This window comes from Leuciscus leuciscus (assembly GCF_965113295.1).
Source record: "Leuciscus leuciscus genome assembly, chromosome: 13".
Lineage (NCBI taxonomy): Eukaryota > Metazoa > Chordata > Actinopteri > Cypriniformes > Leuciscidae > Leuciscus > Leuciscus leuciscus.
Genome location: NC_138737.1, coordinates 9,723,088 through 9,746,761, shown reverse-complemented (window position 1 = coordinate 9,746,761; position 23,674 = coordinate 9,723,088). Strand labels below are relative to the sequence as shown.

The window sequence follows — 23,674 nt, the reverse complement described above, 5'->3', positions numbered from 1 at the left end:
AGCTGAAATCTGCTATGATTAGGACTACATGTTAAATGATGAGATTATTTAAACGTTGAGCAGTTTTATTCCTACATTTATAATGCGTTTGACAACTTTTGCATGATTTCTGAAGACTGCTCGGAGTAAGAGCAACAGTATACGTCTTCCTTATCAGTAAATGATGGAGACGCTTTAACTGCCGCCTGGGACTTTTAACAGAACTATTCATTTGCAGACTTTATATGGTGGGATTTAAGTCTCATTAAAGTTCAACGAATATGAAATATCAAAAATACAAGCAAACACAGGGATAAAGTTGTTTAAATATGTTTTCCTATCCCAGCTTATTATGCCGAAACCTCTATAAATTAGCCATTCATAATCTAAAGCCTTCAAAATGTGTAAACAGTGTCTGTGTTACTGTATCAAACAATGCTCTGTTTGAACGCCCCAACTAAGCTGACAGAAACTTTAGCTCAACCAATAGGGCAAGTTTAAGATGGGACTGTTGTCTGACCAGGTGCAGGAAGGGATTCCTATTTTTTTTTTTTTTACAATGAAACCGCAATAACAATGAATGCACAGTGTTTTGAAAGGGAAACACAATTTATTGTAATTAATCATTTTAATCTTTTGACAGCTAACGCTCTTGTGCACATTTCAGAACTGAATTGGCAATTCCTTTTAAATATATACCATTCACATTTTTTTAATACATTAATACTTCTATTCAGCAAGGATGGAATAAATTGACATTTAGAATTTATTTAGACATTTAGAATTAAATTGAATTATATTTGAAATAGGCTGGTTTTTTTTTTTTTTTTTTTTTTTCATCAATGAATCCTGAAAAAAATATTTCCACAAAAATATGAAGCGGCACAACTGATTTCAACATTAATAAGAAATGTTTCCTGATCAGCAAATCCGCATATTAGAATGATTTCTGAAGAATCATGTGACACTGAAGACTGGTGTAATGATGCTAAAAATTCAGCTCTGCCATCACATTAAAAGTTACTTTAACTTGTAATAATATTTCAGAATAGTACTGTTTTTACTGTATTTTTGATCAAACAAATGCAGTCTTGGCGAGCATAAGAAACTTCTTTTCAAACTTATGAACTGTAGTGTATATCCGTGTAAGGCTTTAATTTAAACGAAACCAAACAACCTGAAGCTGGCTTACAAGATTTTTTTTTTTAAACTTTTTTTTAATTGCAAATTCAGTCAATTCCTGTCTTTCCCATTCAAACTCCACTTCAACATCCTGCAGGGTGTGACCAACTTTTAAATTCTACGTTACGCCCAGCCTGTGGAAATGCTGTACCCTTTGTTATCCAGCGTATCGCGGTGTGTGTCAACACGTTCTCTCTCTCTCTGCGCAGGTGTGTGATCTGCATGATGGACTTTGTGTACGGAGACCCCATTCGATTCCTCCCCTGCATGCACATCTACCACCTGGACTGCATAGACGACTGGCTGATGAGGTCCTTCACGTGTCCCTCCTGTATGGAGCCTGTAGATGCTGCCTTGCTCTCGTCCTATGAAACTAACTGACTACTGCCTGCACTGATCCCCGCCCTGCGCACACACAGCCCTCGAGCCCTGTCCTCACACAGCCCCTTTGCATAAAGAGACAACCGTTCCACTCGACTGGGGCGTGGAATGGCGTGCCTGTGGCATCATGGGAAAAAGGAGGACCTGCTAGGCCACAGTGATAATTAAACCCCTCCTGCATTGTCCTGCTGGACAGGGAAATTTGCAGGAGCCCTTTTGCACCCTGACGACTTTATCATGCGATTCCTTTCGTCTCTTGTTGACGACACCCAGACAAGCCGCTCGCGCACCATTCCACTATAGCAACACTTACACTGGAAGGAGACGAACCTTCGAGGACTCTTAAAAACACATCTTCAACGTTCAATCTCTATTTATTTCTTGCTTTCTCAGTGTCTGTTTCCATAAAGGGCTTGTTTGATTTCTGCCGAAGCTGCAGTGGAGCAAAACAAATAGCATTGCACGTACACATGCAAAGTAAAAATGTTTCCTCATGATTTTTGCACTTTTGACTTAAAGAATTAAGCCCAACTGTACACACACATGCCTTGTGCACACAGGAATCATCCCAAACTTTTATTTAACCACATGCTATAGCTTTTGAGTTATGTTTGTTTACTTGTTTTAAACTATATGAACACTTCAGCTGCCCAGTTTGTGTGGAGAAATTATGATTTCTCTGTGTCGGTTGTGAGCACCAAATCTGAATGGAGTTGGGGAAGCAATTAATTAATAATAATAATAAAATATTATATATATCCTGCATTATTTAAAATGTCAAAATAGTGGCTGATCTCACATGTTGGTCAAGCTGTAATGTTATGTTGCTTTTTGCTTTGTGAATCATGTTTTTCTTTTTTCTTTTACTTAGTTTTAAAATCATCATTACTGTTATTGTAGTAACAACTGAAAAATTGTATTTACAGACAAAAACAAAAAAAAAACACTCAAAAGTCTGAAGGTGGCTATGAGGTCAGCCTCATAGTGATTAATGCAATATAGAGCATATGACTCACAAAAGTACACGAATGAGTGTGCGAAACCGCTCGATAACGAGAATTTCACCTTCTTTGCTGATGCACTTGTGTTTTCTTAACTTTATTGTACATAGTGCAATGATATATATTTTAGTGACTTTTATTTGAATTCTCAGTACCAGATACTTTAAAAAGAAGTCTTTATGACATCATAAGGGACTCGTAAGCCTAAAAAAAGAAACATTTGAATGTTTCATGGATTCAGCTAAGCAAATAGCGAGTGTTTTTCCCTTTTGTTTTTTTGTGGGAAAAACTTTTTTCCCATAGACTTCAAATACTTGGCATTAATTTGCGGTTTTTGTGGAATACTAGACAACGGGCAGTGGATGATCACACCCAAAGCCGGGATGTGCATGAATAGCTGTTTGATGTTTATTCGAAATGAAAGATGGTTTGTGTTTGGTGAAATTACGCCCAGCCCTCTTGCTCTGTCTATGACTATAAAAAAAAGCACAAGAGAGCATTGAAATCAAATCTCTATTTTTCTATAAAGACAAAGTAATTGTTAGAAATGAGAACTGGAAGTGGGTAATGTACCCATTAAATCTGTCCCCTTAATTAATCAAAACAGAAAAAGTTCTGGTGGTTAGTGGCTGCTATTGAAGTGAAGATTTAGTTTTTTTCCCTCGTGTTTGAACTCATGCCTTGTGTGGAGTGACTGTAAGTGTGTAGTTAATGAAGGTGGAGGATATATTCTTCATAGAAAAATCCATTGACCTGTTTTTGCACAGTACTTTTAGTTTTAGTTTTTGTCTTCTCTTTTTTTTTTTTTCGGTCTCTCCACACAACGTGGAGCTCCATTGCCTTAGACCAGACTAGCAGGAGGCTTTTGGCTGGACGTCCTGGGCTGACGGGGGCTCTACACCAGCATCGGGAGGACGGAGGGATGATGATGATGATGATGATTGAGCATTTGGACGTGATAAACTGCGTTCACGGACACTTTTTGCTCCTGAGAGACGTCATCAATGCAATGCCATACATGAAACTGATTCTCCATGATGTGCTGGGAGCACATGGACATTATCTGTGATCTGTTTGTATGTGACACGTGTGTGTAAGGCTGTGAGAGTCTCCCGTTTGTCTGTCTGTGAATATATATATATATATATATATACACACACATAAACATGTATATATAAAATTATGCATCTTCTATGTACTACAGGCAAATAATAAATAGAATTTATGCTATGAAATGGTCTGCTTGTGTTTATTGTTCTATTTGAATATCAATTTAATTGAAAACATGATATAATGCTTAACAGATCAAGTGGCATGTATCCATATAGTTAGAATGTAGTGAAACTACACACACACACACACATCTAAAATGTCTGTATTTGTGCAGCTTACTCATAAAATGTGGTCTGATCTTAATTTAGGTTACAGTTGTAGACAAACAATCTAACTAAACTAATAACACACGAGCAATTGCACTTTTTACATATTTATAATTGTCAATATTGTTTTTCTGTAATTGTGACTTAAATTAGCCACATTTTATGAGTTTTCCAAAGGCTCACAAACGTATTCTTGCCACTGTATTCATGATTATTATTAATGAAAGTTATTATAAATCGATACCCCTCTTTAAATAATTTTTAACTCATTGTTCTTTGTAAAAATGACGTCACTACGTAATGATATTATTCTGAAATTCTGCTCATAAAAACGGGTAAAAATAAACAAACAAAAAAACGGGTTCGTTTTTGCTTGTAGTAGCATTTCCGCGTTACAAGAGGGCGCTATGACTCATGTCGAAGCCAGTCGAAGCACATGAACTGCTGAGTCACTTTTGTTATATGCTATACCCAGCCATTTTCACTTAGATTTAAAAAATAGATTTTTTTTTTTTAATTAAGGGTTGGCCATAACTAGAAAAAAACCGTGAAAATAATGTAATGTATTGTTATAGTCGTGCTGTTTAGAGCTTGTTTTCTTATGTGAGCTTGTCCTCTAATGTTATTCTGTATATATATATTTAGTAGGCCTACAGTACCATTAATCAGTTAGTGATGGATTTCTTTGTAAAGTGAATTTTATATGAGAGTATTATTTTGTAATAATACACATTTGCCAAAAAAAACCCCAAAAAAACGTTACTGCATACCATACAAGGGCATAGGGAAGAAGGGCCTAGTTGTCACACTTTTTTACTCCAGCGAATGTCCAAGTGAAGTTTTATTTTCAGTTTCTGTATTGGCTCATACCTTAAAATCTTGGCTGCAAAAACAAAACAAAACAAAAAAATACTTAACACGTGAGTCCATCCTTATTGCCAAGGAAAAAAGACACTTCATTAAACATAGCTCACACTACTCTATGTGGGGTAAATCACAAAGTGATCCTGCTTTGTACTGACGTGTTAGTAACAATGTTAAATATTACATTTAAATCTAAATGTTAAATAAATGTATTTTTTCATTGCTTCAAAAAGCATTTTAATTACTAACAAAATTTTAACGTAATTTATAAAGGTGCCAACCTGGCCTGACCTGAAAGTCCCTGTGAAAATTCCTCTTCTATGGATATTTACATAGGCCTACATATATGTAAATATGTACATATTTGTTTAATATCTGCTACTCAGAAATATAGTTTGCATAGAGGCTCTGCAACCTGCAAGCGACATAAAAACTCATTTGGTGCACTTTTAATAAAAAAAGGTTCAGGTGTAACGATTCCTGATCAGCTTTAAAAAGGTGTTTTTCAAAATACTTTGTAAGTTACCGGGTGCAAAGCACAGCATTTGCATGCAGATCTATCTATCTGCAAACTCTGCTCATCATATTTCCATTATCCACCATATTGTGTGACAACCCCCAGTGCCTGTGCAGAAAGTGGAAGGAAGCTGCACTTGAATTGAGTTCTGTGCTGTCAGTCACTGCAACCACAAATTCATTTTTTCATGAAAGCAAAATGCACAGTGAATGAATTTTTCATGAAAATGGAAAGCAAAATGCACAGTGGTGAGTGGTACTTCCCGAAGTCTTATACAAGTGTATCTGTTGACTGGCCAATGCCTCACCACCACAGGGCTTTTGGACATATTGTATCACCCCTTCTGTGTAAAGAGGGTTTTCAAGTGGCTCTCCACCTGGCAGCTGCTCACAAGCTCTTGTAACACTCATAAATTACAAAGTAGCAAATTTGTTATATAGCCCACAAAATCAGTGATGCTTTGGCTGTAAAGCAACAGGTGTTTTACTCAGTACTCTGCATTAACTTTCAAACATCAAGAAAGACAGACTGGCCGCTTTTTTTTATATTATTATTTGCATTTATTGAATTTAAAAACTGTTTTTAAAAAAGCCCTGCAGTTGAAAAGTAATTACCCCATGCAAATACATAAATTATCACATTATATTCATGTAAAACATGACATAAATACATATATGCAAAAAAAAAATGCATTTTGGATCAATAGAATGACAAACAAGGGTTGGTGTAAGTTGAACGATTTTGTCATTCGGTGACCTCACTGGGACAGAACAAAACATTGCAGTTGAGCAATTAAACAGACACTGCAAAAAATCAGACACCGGCCGGGGTAAACAGTTTGTGAAATGCAGATGAAAGGTCTGCCACACAATGCTCCCTCGTGTCTCCATTAGGTTCAAATGGAACTGACCTCATAGCAGGGCGACTTAAATAACAATAATGAAAAATAAAAATAAGTCAATAAAAAATTGTGACCCATTCTGGGCTTAAAATATTATTCAATGAAGAATAAAGGATTTGTTTACACAGACCTTCATGCAATCAGAATTAACCCTAATGCAATTCATTTTTACTTGTTATAAAAATAATATAAAGGCCTCTCTTAAAATATTCTCCAGTATAGAAAAAATATATTTTGCATTGATCACTCCTACATTAAGAACAATCTTAACAAACTGCATATAACTATCAGCTCCATCAAAGGTCAGAGCCCTATACACCCACTTTCAAGAGAAATTACAGTTTTGATGTTCTCAGCAGGTATTCTACAATCTATAAACAATATATCAAATTTATCAGAGGTAAGCAAGGATGGATGCATGTGTAGAGAAACAGATAGTCATACAATATCTATCTCGACATGACTGAGAATAAGGGTCAACATTTTTTGCTTTCAGTAGCTTACTGACGTGTCAAAATCTTCAGTAAAATTGTATAATCTTGCTATACATTCAACATGTTACATATTGGTTCTAAGTTATTGTTTGGATTAACTCACACATAGTTCTCCCAATAAACATAAAGCTTTCTTTTTTAATTATATATACCATTCCATGAGTGTTAAACTGACCATAAACATGCCCAAACATGTCTAGAGGTTTTGCACATTATAAGAAGTTATTTTATTTACCTATTTCATCGTTGACAGTCGATATAAACCCATGTTGAGAGCTGAATAATTGTCATAAATGTAATTAATTCGATTTGAAGAATAAAACATCGTGCGTTTCTAAGATTTTACGCAGCCGCGCAACCAGGAAGAAGATCACTGCTCGGCATCTCCATGATCACGAAAACCGTGTTTAGAAGCAACTAACACCCTAAAAGTTTCGTCTTCTCTTGCAGAGTGCGCTTGGAGAGAATCGTGAGCGTTTTTACACCGAAAGCGCCTAAATTTGAAAATCTTGGCACCGCGCAGCGGACTGTTTCCTCCCACCGATCTAACGGATTTCTGCTGCTGCACGACCATGAGAACCCTCAAAGAGAGTCACCATTTTATCATTCACTGTCTATCCTTTTATATTGTGCGAACATAACAGTACATGTATCCACGACACTCACGAACCCTAAAAATAAAAGCGCACTGCTTATCCAAGATAATATGGCACATTATACGAATTCGTGCTAAAACGTGTCCTCTGTCCTGTTTGTAGTCTGGTTTTGAAATGAATGACTGCCACACACCACACGTCAAAATATTTGTTTTAGATTAGCTACTGCGAGAGAAAGCACCGAAATAATGTGCCCGCATTAGGTTTCACCGCATGCGTTTTTATTTGCTGTTGGTTCGATATATATGGGTCAATAACAAATTATGTCCGAGATTGTGGAAAGAATATTTTAATGATCTACTTTAAAATACATGTATCAAGTTATTAGATATATAATATTTGTATTCATGTTGGTTTCATACATTTTGAAAAAAACAAAAAAAACAACAACACACACACCTTTTTCTATAGCCTAAAAATGGATTTAATGACTCTAAAAATGTCACCATCTACTAAAATACGGTCTTTGCACCTTTAATAGATGTGAGTATAAAACATATTAATGCACAACTCCCCCCCAAATATCATGAATTATTGAGTCTAGAGAATTTAGCATTAGGCCTACTTTGTTTGACCTGAACAAGACGTGCCTTGTCATGAAAAGGTCAAAATGTCTGAAAAATATCTTCCTGCTTGTTACTTATGCCACACTGATTTCCAAATATTAATATTTTAAAGCAAAATGGCTTCGTTGTAAATTTTTAAAGAAATAAAATGAGCAGTTTATGCCAAATTTACTCCAACATCCACCTCCCACCACCAAACGCTTATAGTCTTTTTTTTTTTTTTATCTCCGGAAAGTTACACCGCCAGTTATTATTAGCCTACTTTTTAAAAACCCTACAAATAAACCCTATGCATACATTTTTTTTAAATGACTTTTATTTTATAACTTAAAAAACATATTTATTATAATCCGGAGCGTAACAATATTTTTAAAAGGTGAGAGAAATGTAGCTAATTCTCGTCAAATGAATTACAGAGCCATGGAAATGGTTATGGTTATAATCATTTAGTTTCGACTTTTCACTACAACGAAAGCTAAATCTGATAATTGTCAACTGTCAGGCTTTCTGTTTACAGAGGGAACGGCAGACAACTGGTGTTCTGCTAAAAATATATACAACTCTGCCACCGCTAACGTCACAGCGTTTTTATTTAGCCTGCTTTAAACATTCGACAACACCAAACAACAGTTTCAAATATTCCATGTTTTAATACAGTCTCATAATGTTTTCTAGGCCTACCCGTATTTCAGTGACACGAGGCCAGTTAAACACAACGTCATGAAAACATACTGAAACAGTTTAACAGGTGTCTTTGGTTATTTTGCAAGGTTTTAATATTTTAAATGCGACAAAAGACATTTCACAGTTAAAAAGGCATTAATTACAAGCAAAAGTGCAAATTTAATGTCATAAACTAAACAATAAAAATCAGAGCAGTCAGGGGTTAAGTTTTTTTTTGTTGACCATTATAGTGCAATTACTTCAAGACAAGGGGATTGATTTCTTTGAGCACATCAATTAATCTAGATTATAATTTTTTCTTGTTATAAAACAGAACATATAGGACAGGTATGAGCTTGAAAGTTATAGTGAAAGAAATGATCTACAAATCTAAAATGGAGACTATGAGCTGAAAAATATGACCTGGGTAAAAACCCATTTATCCAGTTGAAATTGTGGGCCATGTGAATTACATGCAATGTCAAATGTTAATTGTTCTTCACAAAACGTCAAGCCCCTGAGCCCAATATTATACATCGCAATAAGAGGTAGTTGGCTGAATTTCTCGCAATGCAACAAATCGCTCATTCAGCATGTCTCTGCTACCTCTGTTACACAACAAAACACACAGGCCCATAATCATAATCTCTAGCTGGATTGTGAAGGCGCAATGTTCTCTAACCACTCCACAGTTTGATATCTTTTGTGCAATGACGCCAAGTCAAGAGGCGTTTGGCCTTTTGCGTTCCGCAGAAACGGCTGCGTGTTGCAGGAAGATACGAGATACTGCACGACATCCAGGCATCCTTCTTGCGCCGCCAGATGCAGAGGCAGGTTGCCCTTGTTGTCAAGAAGATTGACATCAGCACCATTCTGCGCGAGCACCTGTAGAGTGTCCAGATACCCGTCTCGCGCGGCGTCGTGACTGACGGTCAGTCCCAGGATGGGGTCGCGCGCGTTTGGGTCTGCGCCTGCTCGAAGCAGCGCCTCTGCTATGCGCGGGCAGCCAAGTTTCATCACCTGAGAGAACAACCCAAAGAGAACACGTGTTAAGGGGCTGACAATAGTCTTACAATAATTAATTCATGACATAAATAATGTTTTTAGCGAAAGTGTGCATTTTTAATTAAGCATTATGAGTGGATTATTGAAGGTTTCAATCAAGATTATAAGGAAAAGATGTATGAATGCACGAGGGAATAGTGTATTTTAGGTCAAATTGCCAACATCTTTTAGTTATGGACACGTATATGTGTGTGTGTGTGTATATATATATATATATATATATATATATATTGTGTGTAACTGAAAACTGTTTTATTACAGTCAGATCACGAGCTAAAGGAAATACATAGTTGCAGGACATATATATGTATAGCATATATGATAGTTCTAAGAATGTGTACCAATTATTCCTGATGTCATTTTTGCTATCATGCAAATAGAAAGAAATCGAAGAGAGGAATTGCTGCAAGAATAACCTCTACTTCAGAACGATATACATTTTTTTTTTTAAAGTGAACAGAATTGTAAACACATAACGACCTCCTAAATTATGACTCTCTGGTGATAACACAGGCCTATATGAAGTTATAAAGTGATATAATTCCCAGGGGAAAAAATCTACATAGCCTATTACGAATTATGTGTATGGAAATTTCATTGAGATCACCATCATACGAATATTTTAATATGGGTAATGCTCCATCTCAAACGATTTTAAACCGCTCATTCTTGTAAAATTATTATGCAGGCATTTATTTATTTATTTTACCTCACGTTAATTAAGAGACCACGTGGAATGTTTATAGTCTTTTATAAATTCATTTGTCACATCAGACGCATTTTAAAGGTGATAACACGAGAAATAAAAAGTATAGTGACCAGTCATAGCACTTAAAATATACACCTTTCCTTATTCATTCATACACATTTTAACATGATATCGTAATGTTGATCAAACAAAATTTCACGAATACTTTATGTATCATCTACACCTAATATATGCCACATTTGCATATAGGCAGACATTGGCATATGCTATATCAGCACCGAGGGGATTACCCAGAGTTTAGATTATCACTCATTCCGAAGCTGAGACAATATAATTTGTATGAATATGACACAAGTACAGTAATATCAACATATTTCATGTTGACCGAAATTAAACAGCTATATTGTGCTTGGTGTAAGTCCAGACGGCCTTCTCATTAGTAGAATATTTGATTTATAACTGAAATAACAATTTAAAAAGTAGAAACAGCCTCTCGAGGCTTATTGGATGTTCACATATAATTTTAATTGTATTTAATTGTAGTTTTATCTTACCCCATAAAAGTAAAAAATAAACATAAGCATCTACAATCACTTCTGGCCTTATTGCCAATAAAATTTAAACTACGTGACCAACTTTGTTGTTACACCTAGGTTGTAAAAAAACCTGAAAATATTACAATAACATCTGAATCTGTAAAATGTTGCCAAAAAACTATAATGTATTTCCTTTAGCTCGTGATCTGACTACAGTGTAATAAAACAGTTTTCAGTTACACACAATAAATGCTTTATGTATCAGATAACGAGTGACAATAATTTGTTGGCATAATCAAATATAGATTATTTGCAACAGGTGCTACTTGTTGGTTTGCAGGTAAACTTTAAAAAAGAAAACCACAGGTTTAGTTAGAAGTAAGTCAACCAGGCCAATGCTCATGGTGACTGCAAGGAAAAGGACAAATTGTTTTCGTAAGCCTGATGTACTATGCATTATAAACAACACCGTGTTTCTTTAGATATGAAAGTTGATCGTGGAGATGAGCGTCTAACCTGCAATGGTGTCCTGCCGAACTTGTTCCTCTCATTAACGTTCACGTTGCTTTGCAGTATCTGCTCAATTTCCATCAGATTTCCCTGCGCAGCTGCAGTGCTCAGTCCATCTATAGCTGTGTCCTCGGCCATTATATACTGACAAAGGAGGTAAAATATCTCTAATGTTTGCTTTAAAAAAAATGTACGCTGGTTTATATGGCAAAAGTACTACAAAGCTGTAGTAAATAGTCCGATCCTCCAGCCCCCCTAAAAAAATATCCGTTGGAGACGCGCCAAGGTCCACCCACATTAATATCGTCCTACCGAAGCCATCGGAACCAACGGAGAAAACAGGGATGCCATGCCATCTCTCATCAAATATATGGACATTCAAGCAATATGTGAAAAAAACAAAGAAAGCAAAACAAACATCATCTTTTATATGATCAATGCGAGAGAATCCTTTCCGTGTCCATGAATGACATGAAGCTCTGCCGTGGTCTCGGTCCAGATATGATCTCGCATTCAAACAGATCTGTAGTAGTCACATGAAAACTGCTCGCATCTGAGAGCCAAACTTCCCTTTCACGAGTCCTCTGATATTAACTATATGCAGGTGCATTGGGCTGGAGAACTGGAATGCGTTCATGGCATTGGCAGATGTTGTCATTTCAAGCCTCCAAACGACCTCTGAAAACAGAAATAGAGAGAGAAAACTGTTATTCGCGAGGATTTTTTTTTATTTTGTATCCAGTGAGTTCGCAAGGATGTGTTGCAAGTTTAATGCAAGCTTCCCGCCCATTTTGAATATGAAACAAACATTGAAAAGCAAATCTTCTTTGATGTGCACATCAAAGAACGCTGGCATGAGGGTTATCAAAACTGGTTAACTGACACTAGTCACCGATATCGAGTTGACACGCGTAGAAATAATCTTGAATAGGTTTTCATGCTGCGAGGAAGCATTTCAAACTGCAGCCGTGAATATCTACAAATGTTCTTCTGTCGTGGTGATTCCTCGCACACGGAGCTGCAGTTACACTGGTGACGATACAGCACGATGGACGACGTCATAATGGATCATTTAAAATGAAACATTGTATCCAATACCTGCAGGATGGTTACGTCGCGGGCATCGAGTTATCCTCTCCAAATGGCTCATAAGCGTTGAATAAGCTGGTTGCAAGACAGCTGACTTTGTCAGTGAGACTGCCGCTGTTGTTTGACATCACTCCGTTTTTGAAATAAAGAAGGGCCGACACTTCCGCCCACTTTTTCTAACAGACGCTGAGTAAGAGGCGGGACTCAACGGTAATGCAGCTGGGGAGAGGCTGCGACTGTGAGAGATGCACTTTCTGCTAAATTGTCACCGCTTTTGCCATGTTAAGCATTCATCTTTGAGCTGCAAAGGCTTTTTAGTGTTGGTGTTCCCAGTGTAAGATTTCTCTCTATAGAAATGTGCGTTTGAAGTGAAACTCAGGAGGAAAGACTGTAAAACACTGCAAGGTTTAAATATTCAGTCATGTGAACTGCCGAGATGCTACCCCTCCAGCATAAGTATAATTTTCTGAAAACGGCCAGTTAATATTTGACCATCCCATCGTTTTGTTTAATCATTGGAAAGAATAGCAATAGTTTACATTAATACTAGGCTACACACTAATAGGCTATAATTATACGGACACAATTTGCTACATCTCTGCTTAAAAACATATGCCTATTAAACTGATCAATGTTGTTTTCCAGTGTTATAGAGGGTTTCTAAGCACTTTTTAGTGGGGTAGGCTGTGAGACCAGCTAAGACCAGCAAACCAATTTAAGCTGGCCTATATTTATTTATTGTTTGTATGGTTTTACTGTTTTGGTGCTCAGCTTATTGACAAGCTTATATTTTAGCCTGACCCACTGAAAATCGGCCTAAACCTCTCTAAAACCAGCCTGGTATGGCTGCTAAGACCAGCAAACCAACTAAGACTGGTTTAAGAGTCCCCCCCCCCCCCAGCATAAATGACACCAAGGAAACCTGTGCGTTTAGCCAGAGTACCTGAAAATGAAACCAGCCCTTCTAAACGATCATGAGATAGTAATGTTTGATTTGTCATCTCGGTTGGCATTGTAATATCTTCATGTTTACAAAATAAAAACCTCGTTTTGGGGGTTTACACTGAGGTAAAACAGTGAAAAAAAAATGCTGCAGACAATAGGGAACTGCCTACAGAGCCTATAAACATGTTTTGATAAACCATTTTAATGATTTTTTTGTTGTTGTAAAATGTCACAAGGTTGTCAAGCAAGTCACTTGTAAGAAAGTCCATTCAAATTCAGCCGCGGCCCTGCTGCTTTAAAAATACGCAGCACTTTCCAACCGTGTGAGTTGCGCGACAGTTCGCAGCACTTCTTTACGGCAGCCGTATGATGTTTCGTTGCTTTGAACGCCGATCCACAACAGCAAAGTGACGAGAACAGAAAAACTGAAAGCCGCCAAACACTGACAACAAGGCCCAGAAGAGCAGCATTTATACACAATTACCTGCTGCACACTGATAAGCCGTGTCCTGAACTGCTCTTTTGAAATCGGAGGTTGATATTTTTGGGGTTTTTACATGAGTCGTTAGCCTCTCACTGCAATGGCCTCCGACAGCAACATGGACAGAGAAATGATCCTGGCCGACTTTCAGGTGGGTTTACTCGCATATGTTCTTATAATCTGTAATTTTATAAGGTCTGAATGTGTAGTTCAGATCCGTTCTTGTGCCTGCTGACTGCTATACGGGTAACGGCTAGTGAAGTCAGTCCTTTTTGTTGACATGTATCGAGATGATGAGCTGTCAGTGGCTTTGTTTGAATTATTCAGCAAAAACGAAGTCTGGCAAGCGCATGATCGGGAAAAGTAAGAATAAAATGCTGAAAATACACCATTTTGTTACCATCTGCCTATATGGAACTAGGAAACATTACAGGACTGACATCTGAATCCTGATCTGTGTTTTCATGACCCTGTAATGGCCAGAAGCTGTCAGATGACTCTGCACGGTTTTCTCTGTTTGTACACTGCCATCAGCTGTCACAATCCTGTTTTTCAGTTTGTTTTCTTTGAGATTTTATGAGTCAGTTTACAAGTATTGACAATATGTGACTAAAATATGTAGCCTAACTAAACAAATATCTTGAGGTGGCAGGTTGCTTATACATACTAATAAACATCTCTCATATAATTTGATAGCATCTCCTGTCTGTTAGATTGAAGAAAGCTTTGCTGTCACCTACTAGGTGAAGTTAAATATTACATATTAAAAATGTAATATTTTTAATATTACATTTCAAAAGTTTGGGGTCAGTAGTTTTGTTTTTAAAAATAATGTTTTACTTTTATTCAGCAAGGATGCATTACATTGATCAAAAGTGACAGTAAAGAAGACATTTATAATGTTTCAAAAGATTTCTATTTCAAATAGCCTAAGTTCCGTTCTTTTGAACTTTATCAAAGAATCATGAAAAAATTGTCACTGTTTTCACAAAATATTAAGCAGCACAACAGTTTTCAACATTGATAATAACAAGAAATGTTTCTTTGGCACCAAATCAGTATATTAAAAAGATTTCTGAAGGATCATGTGACACTGAAGACTGGAGTAATAATGCTGAAAATTCAGCTTTGCACCACAGGAATAAATTACATTTTAAAATATATTACAATAGAAATGGTATATTAAATTGTAATAATATTTCACAATTTCTTTCTTGGTGAGCATAAAAGACTTCTTTGAAAACATTAACAAATTTTACCAACCCCCAAACTTTTGAACAGCAGTGTATGTGCTAACATTCTCAGAAATGTATTTTGGACCAGTTATGTTATTTCATTCTTTCAAAATAAAAAGAAGAACTTTTAGTTTCTGGTATTTTTAATAAGCAAGTCCATTTTGTTTCAGGCATGTACAGGAATCGACAACATTGCTGAGGCGATCACACTTCTAGAACTGAACAACTGGGACTTGGTGGTAAGATGCTCTTTGTTAAATCTGTAAGACTGATACACCTAGATTTGTTTTAAACCACAAACCATTTTAACAAGTGTGTGTCTAATGCCTCCTGCTTATTGTTTGTATGTGGATTGTGGTGATGCAACAGAGACAAAGCCACTGTGTTTTAGTGCAAACTCTATTTAATGGTACCATTGTTCACAGAACATTCTGGCACAGTTCTGTAGATGTAGTAGCTGCATTCCCATATACCAGTTACATTGATTTTTAGGAGGAACATTTAGTCAGTCATCAATGAAACATAGTCTGACATGTTAGTATTCATATTTTTGTATGTGTGCTCAGCAATAATGAAACACACTGTGAACAATTGGGCTATAATCAGGGGTGTCATGCATTTTGTGGGGCACCAGTGACCGTTCTGACAATTCTAGTCATGATAGTCTAGTGGTGTAATTTTATAGTATGCATTGAGGCCGGGTTCAAAACATGGTATAATATAAATTTTTAATGAACCATGCAAAATTGCAGCTGAACTGCCAGTGATTTCCCTGCCTTTTATGTATAGAAAACGGTGGATTTAATTGTTTTTAGATAACAATGTTTGTGTTTAATGGAAAAACCCAACCCCAAATAAAAATAACTATTATTGTTTTTAATAAAACGTTACTTACATTTTTTATGTAATAAATCAATGTTCAGAGACCCAGTTATATACTGATGAACCAAAGTGAGAAAATAATGACTGAAACCTTTCTTGTCAACTTTCCAGAATATTACGATTATTATTAGACCTGTCCTACAGTGTGACATGCTATATGTAAGGGATAATGTATGCGAGGCGGTTGTTATAGCGAATAACAACCCCGAAGCGGAGGGGTCTTGAATCAGCCTGAAGGGGTTGTTATTCGCTATAACAACCGCCTCACTATACATTATCCCGCTTATTACATGGCTACATACAAAATAAATAAATAATTTGACACAAAATATTGATATAAAAAGGAGTTTATCGATTTAAAAACGATTGTATTGCTTCCGCTAAAGAAAATAGTCCGTTCCGCGTCCATAGTAACGCTCTGTTTTTCATGGCAACGGTGTGTTATACTTCGCAGCGATCTGTTATCAAGAAATAACAGACCGCATTCTACATTGGAATTCAACCAAGCCATGTAATAATATGCTATATCTTAAAAGAATTGGAAACATTGTTTTTCTAATTCTTGTCCATTTATTATACACCACCATTAAAAAATTTGGGAACAGTACGTTTAAAACAAATTTTTTGAAAGAAGTCTTTAATGCTCACAAAGGCTGCATTTATTTCAATCACAGTAAAAAAACAAAACAAAAAAACCTGTAATATTATGAAATATATTACAATTAACAACAGCTTGGCTCATGGTTCTGTGGTCACAGGTTTGGTAAATACTTGGTACTGCACTATTAGGAGAGCACTGCACAATAAGGACATTTTAGGTCTAAACTGATATTTTAATACTGAATACTGCAAGTTACTGCACCTTTAAAAGCATTTAAGAGCTTAAAGCCATATGCTGCTGTAAAATCATGTTAAAGATTACGAAAGAGTATTACATTCAGACACATACAATCTATTTAAGCTAGTCCCTCAACCAATCCAGTGAGACATTTTTACTATCTTAGGCCCTGTTTACACCTTGTATAAAGTTGTGTTTTGGTCTATTGGATTATAAGTAGATGAGGGAGACACATTCCCATTTAATGGTAGCCTGGAAATCCAGAACTAAATCTAAAAGATTAATGGTCTGGCGTCGACTAATGAAAATCGGCAAGCTCGAAGGGCGGCACCAAGCATGCATTTAAAAATCTCACTGCACGCAATTGGACAACACTACAACCAATCACAACAAGTTATCGCTTAGCTACGCCCTTCTTGCAAAGGAACGATTTGAGCGCCGTCTTCTGTTCCTCTTTTAGAGAAAAAGTCTAAATCTTGCAATGTTTACTAATGACTTAGACATCGCAGCGCTGTCGTCATCTCGCCTCTGGCCCGCCTATATCAGATAACCCGATGTGATTGGTGCAGCTCAGATAGAGGGGCATATTAATGAGCATCTTTACTCGACACCAGAGTCAAATTACTGATGAGCAAATTCAACTTGTGCTCTCGCGAGAACTCTGGATTACCAGGGTAATTTAATTGTGTTTTAATCCATCTCTTTTTTTCCCACTTTCGACCACTTCTGTCCTGATTTTTTTCGAGGGGAGGGTCTATGTATGGGCAAATGTATGGGCTTTTTCAGATCTTTCGATCTAATGGACGAAATAAGCTTGATTTACATATGAACGTAAAAGGAGACCATGGGAAAACATACAGAGAGCAGCAGTTTCGTTTCTGCTCTGACAGCCGCAAGACCATGCTGAACAGTGTGGGTGCATGTTAGGAATAAGGAATGAGAGAACATTGTGCTTGTTACATTTTTCATATTCAAACCAAACTTAGGTCTTCATCCGACAAAGTTTAATACTGTCTGGCTTGCGTGCTTCCCATAATATAGGTCAGTAGGTGATATTTTGTGGCTGTTCAAATGCATTCGATTCGTTTTCATTATGAAAGCAATCCGGTCGAATGCGTTTCGACTTCTGGACGAAAGTGGATAAGCTAAAAAGGTTTTAGACCCTGTTTAAACCTGTATTTAGCGTCGTCCACTTGTGATCCAATTAACAAAAACACATCTTAATACCAGCTGTAAATTTGGCCTTAGAATTATTCAATCTCTTTTAGGATTTCTTTTTGATTAAGTGATGTTCTTTCAAGTCTTTAGTTATTAGTGTTTTACATGACTAAGTTCGCATTTACATTACATGGTTCAAGTCACCCAATTTCCGATTATTTCCTCCCATGCGGCACAGATCGGATCTGAGCAACGAACGTGTAAACTGGAAAAGAGCACATGGATTTCGATATTCTCAGATCAGTTTCAGGCCTCATTCATATGTGAAAATAAATCTGATATGTGCATTTGCGTTTGCTATGTAAGCGGACATATCGGATATTCCCCTGTCGAGGCAAGTCGTACGTCATTGAAAAAGCAACGGTGGCGAATAAAGTCAACTCCGGTGGACACCAACCACGATCACAAGACTCTTTTTAATGGCACAGTGGAGGGTGAAGGCTCAACCCAATGTTTTGCTGACCTTTAAAGATGGTGTGGAAAGCAAAAGCTTGTATCATCATTTTGTGTGCGTCCATCGTAAATCACACTGTTTTCACTTTTAAAAGATGATGTGAGCTGGTTGTCAAAAAATAAGACATAGTCAAGAAATCTGAACTGGGAATCAAGACCTGCAGTGTAAATGCGGCTTTACTTTCACTATTGCAGGATAAACTGCTATTGCTAATCATAGTTATCACAACATGAGCATGAACTGTTTCTATCAATTTGCATCTTTAATTCAGTCAGTTTCATTCCGACTGCCGTCACTCATCAAGTTACATCAAGTATACTCAGATGTGCTTCTTTATTTTATGTTACATCCGTTTGCATTTATTTTTCCCCTGTATGACGATTCAATGATACAGAGAATTACTTTGCAGTGCATCCACTTTTAATATTTATAATTTCAGAGGCATCAGTAGAGGCAATGAACTGCAGTACCAAAATGTGTGCCGAATCATGAGTCAAGATCCGTACATGTGTTTTTGTTCAAGTAGGAACTGTTTCACCCCTAGTGAACAAATAGTAGTTCCTTTGTTGCTCCTACTGTGCGGAGCTTATGTGTCTAGGTGTCTGTTTCAATCGATAATGTTATTTGAACAGACAGTAATGTCTGCTGCAGTCTGCAAATACCCACACCTTTTTATGGCTTTTTCTTATCTATTGCAAACAGGTCATTTAGACAGATCAAAACGGTCCTAAAAATTCCTAGTTGCAGGTGTCTTTGAATATATGCTGTGGAAATTGTCATTGAGGTCCTCTAAGGTCTTATACAAGCATCCTGGTGATTTATAGACTGGTATATCACCTTTCAATTGCCGCCGCACAAACATTTCACCTCTTAAGCCTAAAACATAGGCTTAAGCAGCTGTGACAGGTGTCATACCACAGACAAAGGCAGATGGGAAAACTATATTTTGGTTTGGTGAATGTAACAGGAGGCATATCCTCTGGTGGTTTTCATATTGCTAATTTGCATGAGGGACTCTCGCTCACGACTGACACTCTCCCTAAGTACAGTCTTTCCATCTCGCATTTACAGTTCTTAAAAGCGGTATAAAGAATGCAGTGTCAGGACAGATCTAAAGCGACAGTTTTCAAATGAAAATCAAGAAATTGTGGTTTTACAGACAGATTTCTCTCCACAAAGTCGCCCTTTATCTCAAAAGCAGGCTGTTTTACTATATTTAGCAGGAAGCTCGTTGTATGCTGGCAGCCATTCAAAGAAAGCAGGCCCTAGCACATGGTGTGGTTAAGTGCACCTGTAAATGTAATGACTTGCTGTTCCAGCTCGGGGTTACGAGGTTGATGGAGTTAAAAAGAATGAGACGAGACGAGACGAGACGGGACAGCCAGCGTGTGTTTGAGCACCCCACGCTGAAGCCAGGATGTGTGCCGCACACTTGATCACACAAATGCCGCCCTGCACCTGAGCAAATCTTTCATGAGAAGTCAAATGGCCTGAAATGTGTAGAGCACTTCTTTTACATTTTTGCGAATATCTGATGTTCTGTCTCTACGGCAGACAAAATATGATTTCTGTGGCCTCTACAGGCATGGAAAAAATTTCGGAGCATAGCAAGCATTGCGATGTACGTCTCTGTATACACTTTGTTATTTGGCTCAATCAGGAGCCATTCCATTCAGATCTGTATCCACTGTGCAAGTCTCCTTATCACAGTCTGGCTCCAGAACCCACTTGCTCACACACGCACAGACACAAACACATCAGGCCCATCTCTTTGCATTCCACTTCAGTCTGATGAGAGAAAGAGAGGAAGAAATATGTAGCCCACTTTGCTGGATACTGCTTGTATGTTTTATGTTTGGGTTTTCTAATGGAATATCTGATTTCTGTCGCTCTTGATGTGTACCGTTTATCATCGTAAAAAAAAAAGATCAGTAAATTTAGACCATTATTTATTTGGGTTCTTGATGTGAAATTTCAAGTAATGACAGCAGGTATGTCCTGCAGTGTGACATGCTATGCTGTATCTAAAATTAAATGGAAAAAATTACGTTAAAAAATTTGGGGTCGGTACGTTTTTTCTTTAATGTAAAAAGAAGTCTCTAATGCTCAACAAGGCTATATTAATTTAATCAGAAACACAGTAAAAGCAAATATTGTGAAATATTGTTACTTTTTAAAAATGACTCTGTTCTATTTTAATATATTTTAAAATGTAATTTATTTCTGTTATGGCAAAGCTGAATAGAAAACCAACGTTTGAACAGTAGTGTATACTGTATGCATTTTTATGTCCTCATATTAATTTAATATTCTTTAAACCTTTTAAAAATGATTTTTGTCGCATAGTAGGGATTAGGGAAGTACACAAATTCTAACATGGGGTGTCACAATTGTCAAAGAAATGGTGACTGACTATTCACATCACCTAACGTAAATGCTTCCATTTATTCATTAATATACATTTCAAACTTAAAATCTTGATGCTGACTAAAAAGGTTTCATGTTATGTCACTTTTAAATTGAACTGAACCTAACAGTTATATCTTGTCATCAATGCTGTGAGCTCTCATTAAAAACATATTTGTGTTTTCTCTCTAGGCAGCCATCAACGGAGTGATACCACAAGAAAATGGGATCTTGCAAAGGTATGACGTTCATTTGTTGATTCTTTTGAAATTAAAATCATCAACTCAGGCTTTCCCTTCCCAAGATTATGGCAGAGATTCCACTCTACTGAACTGCATGTGCTTTTTAAAGATAGTCTTTAGAGTAGAGATTAATGCTGGTAAACTCCAAAGACGGCACATTACCTGAATCAAGTCCCAGCTGAGCTTGATGGCTCGAATGAGGTGGTTACTGCTTTCATGCCCCTGTAAAATGAAACTGGCCTCCTCTCAAAAGGGCATTCGTCTCTGAGCTATAATGAGACCCAGCTGTGGCTGCTGCTGGTTCCCTGGATGTTAAGGAATCGAGGGGGAAATGTCAGAGCAGCTTGTGTCTCGGCTTGTAGAGCCTTTGGTAGAGCTCTTATCATGTCTGCTCATCTGATTTAGTCAAATTAGAAGTGCTCTACCATTTTACATCTGGCTAATCAGCAATCTAACTACTGAACACAAAATCCTGAAATTGAATATTGCATGCTTCATTTCATAATTCACAATTTTTTGTAATAGACTCTATGCACAATGGCTTCCGCATTTAGCCACAGTGGTCACTACAACTTCCGGTGCAGAGCAGTGTATGGAAATTGTGAGAAATTTAAGCAGAAAAAGTGTTACACGGCAGGACAAAGAATTATTGATATGATCCACCTTCACACTAAAGGTATTTATACTTTATTTTAGTTTAATTTAATATACTCAAATTTTATGTATACTATAATTGATAATAGGCTATGTACTATATCATATTGTAATATAATGTAATTATTTGTGATCGGCAGTTATTAGAAATATGGCAGAAAGATTTTGCTACTATCACAGTTTGCTATGGGAGCATACTATACCAGAAGCTTGCGTAGCACAAATATGTAAGAAGTTGGCATGATTAGTCAATGGGGCCAGTAAGATATTGCTTGTTTTTTTACATACAAATAATCCTTAATAATAATAATTAATTTTATTTCACTTTTTATATAGTTATACTATACTACTGTTCAAAAGTTTGGTACAAAAATACAGTAAAACATTAATATTGTGAAATATGATTACAATTGAAAATTACTTCTCTGCTTTAACATATTTTAAAATGTAGTTTATTCCTGTGATGGCAAAGCTAATTTTTCTGCAGCCATAACTCCAGTCTTCAGTGTCACACAATCCTCCAGAAATTATTCTAATATGCTGATTTGGTGCTCATGAAGGATTTCTTATTATTGTCAATATTGAAAACAGTTTTGCTGCGTAATATTTTTGTAGAAACTGTGATAGTTTTTTCAGGATTCTTTGATGAAAAGTTCAGAAGAACAACATTTATTTTTGTAACAATGTAAAAGGTTTTGCTTGTCACTTAAACAAATGAATGCATCCTTACTATTGCGAAATAATAGTTGTCTTACAAAAAAATCTTACTGACCCCAAGCTGATTTTAGTTCGTACATTACTATGGTGTCTTAACCATTTTTTGCTACTTTTAATGAATTTGTTTGGACTGCTTACAACCTAGAAAAAAAAATAAAAATGAGAGGGAGGAAAAAGAAAGTGAGAATTAAAGTTGTTGCGGAAATAATTGCGGTGAAATAGCAGTGCAGAGAAGGCTGTCATCTCATTTCCCTCTGGAAGCCTGTTCCCCAGCAATTACCCCCTTCGTGCCATTTCAACACCAGAGTCACAGGAAATCAAACAATCAAGTTTACTGCAGGGGTTTTCATAGCGGTTGGTTGATGACCTTGTTAATGGAGGAGAACAACCAACAAAGTTGGGAGCTTTTTATAGGACACAGCACTAATGTAGCTTACTGTGGGTTCTGCACTGCTGGCCGTTTCAGTGCATTAATACAAAAATACTGTTTAATGTTGTGTCTGTCTATGGACAGCTGTAGGATTGTTTAGATGCACACCACTATTTCGTACAATCAAGTCCCCCCCCAACGTCCTTTTACCATCTTCTTTAGTTTGGTCTGCTTTGGATCGCAGTGAACTCATTCATGGTGTGTTTAGGCTGAATGTAAAGCTTTTCAGCATTCCATCGACCAATTAAATTCTGCCAGTTGCATTGTGGGTAAGAAAAGTAGTTGACAGCTTTCATTGTTGTGCACTCTTCACTGGGTTGTGAAGGTATATAGAGGGGCCAACCACCTTGGCACGGCGTTGGGCACTAAACCGTTGACACCCACAATTGAAAACGCAACAAACAGTTCTTGTTGTTTGTCTGTCTCTCTCGAAGAGTTTGTAAAGTGTTACACTACGCATTTATCCGTATTGAGATTTCCCTCAGTCGCCTTGGCCTGAAAGAGAGAGAAATTGAACAGGAACGCACACAAACACAACAGCAAAAAAAAAAAAAAAATCTGACCCAATAACAGGAATTGAAACTTTGGACAACAAAAGGCATTTGTGAAATCTCATTGTGTCCGCCGTGCATTTCTTCTTCCTCAACGGTCAGCGCTCATGAATGCCCCAGAGTCTCAAG

At 36.9% G+C, this 23,674-nt stretch overlaps 3 protein-coding genes across 6 annotated transcripts in view; 2 read left to right on the top strand and 1 right to left on the bottom strand.

Moving 5' to 3' along the window:
* The window catches only part of rnf11b (ring finger protein 11b), a 12,987-nt gene extending 9,209 nt beyond the window's left edge, over positions 1 to 3,778 (top strand). Inside the window, exon 2 of the mRNA XM_082188540.1 lies at positions 1,213 to 3,778. Coding sequence (XP_082044666.1) covers positions 1,213 to 1,542 — 330 coding nt within the window. The 3' untranslated portion in view covers positions 1,543 to 3,778. The remainder of the gene's footprint in view (positions 1 to 1,212) is intronic.
* Positions 3,779 to 8,492: 4,714 nt separating this feature from the next.
* cdkn2c (cyclin-dependent kinase inhibitor 2C (p18, inhibits CDK4)) lies at positions 8,493 to 22,141 on the bottom strand. 3 transcript variants are annotated; one of them, XM_082188329.1, is made up of 3 exons: positions 21,356 to 22,141; positions 11,410 to 12,081; positions 8,493 to 9,603 (listed from the first exon to the last, which is right to left on the bottom strand). In XM_082188329.1, exons 2-3 carry the CDS (start codon positions 11,539 to 11,541, stop codon positions 9,232 to 9,234), a joined length of 504 nt encoding a protein of 167 aa, XP_082044455.1. In that variant the 5' UTR covers positions 11,542 to 12,081; positions 21,356 to 22,141; the 3' UTR covers positions 8,493 to 9,231. The 3 variants fall into 3 exon arrangements, with proteins under 3 accessions (XP_082044455.1, XP_082044453.1, XP_082044454.1); XM_082188327.1 differs by lacking the exon at positions 21,356 to 22,141 and adding an exon at positions 12,502 to 12,659; XM_082188328.1 differs by lacking the exon at positions 21,356 to 22,141 and adding an exon at positions 12,287 to 12,472.
* Positions 13,790 to 23,674, top strand: part of faf1 (Fas (TNFRSF6) associated factor 1) — a 68,573-nt gene continuing 58,688 nt past the window's right edge. For both annotated transcript variants that reach the window (XM_082188289.1, XM_082188288.1), the window contains exons 1-3: positions 13,790 to 14,069; positions 15,324 to 15,392; positions 21,144 to 21,190. In XM_082188289.1, the coding sequence (XP_082044415.1) occupies positions 14,019 to 14,069; positions 15,324 to 15,392; positions 21,144 to 21,190 (167 nt within the window). In that variant the 5' untranslated portion in view covers positions 13,790 to 14,018. The remainder of the gene's footprint in view (positions 14,070 to 15,323; positions 15,393 to 21,143; positions 21,191 to 23,674) is intronic.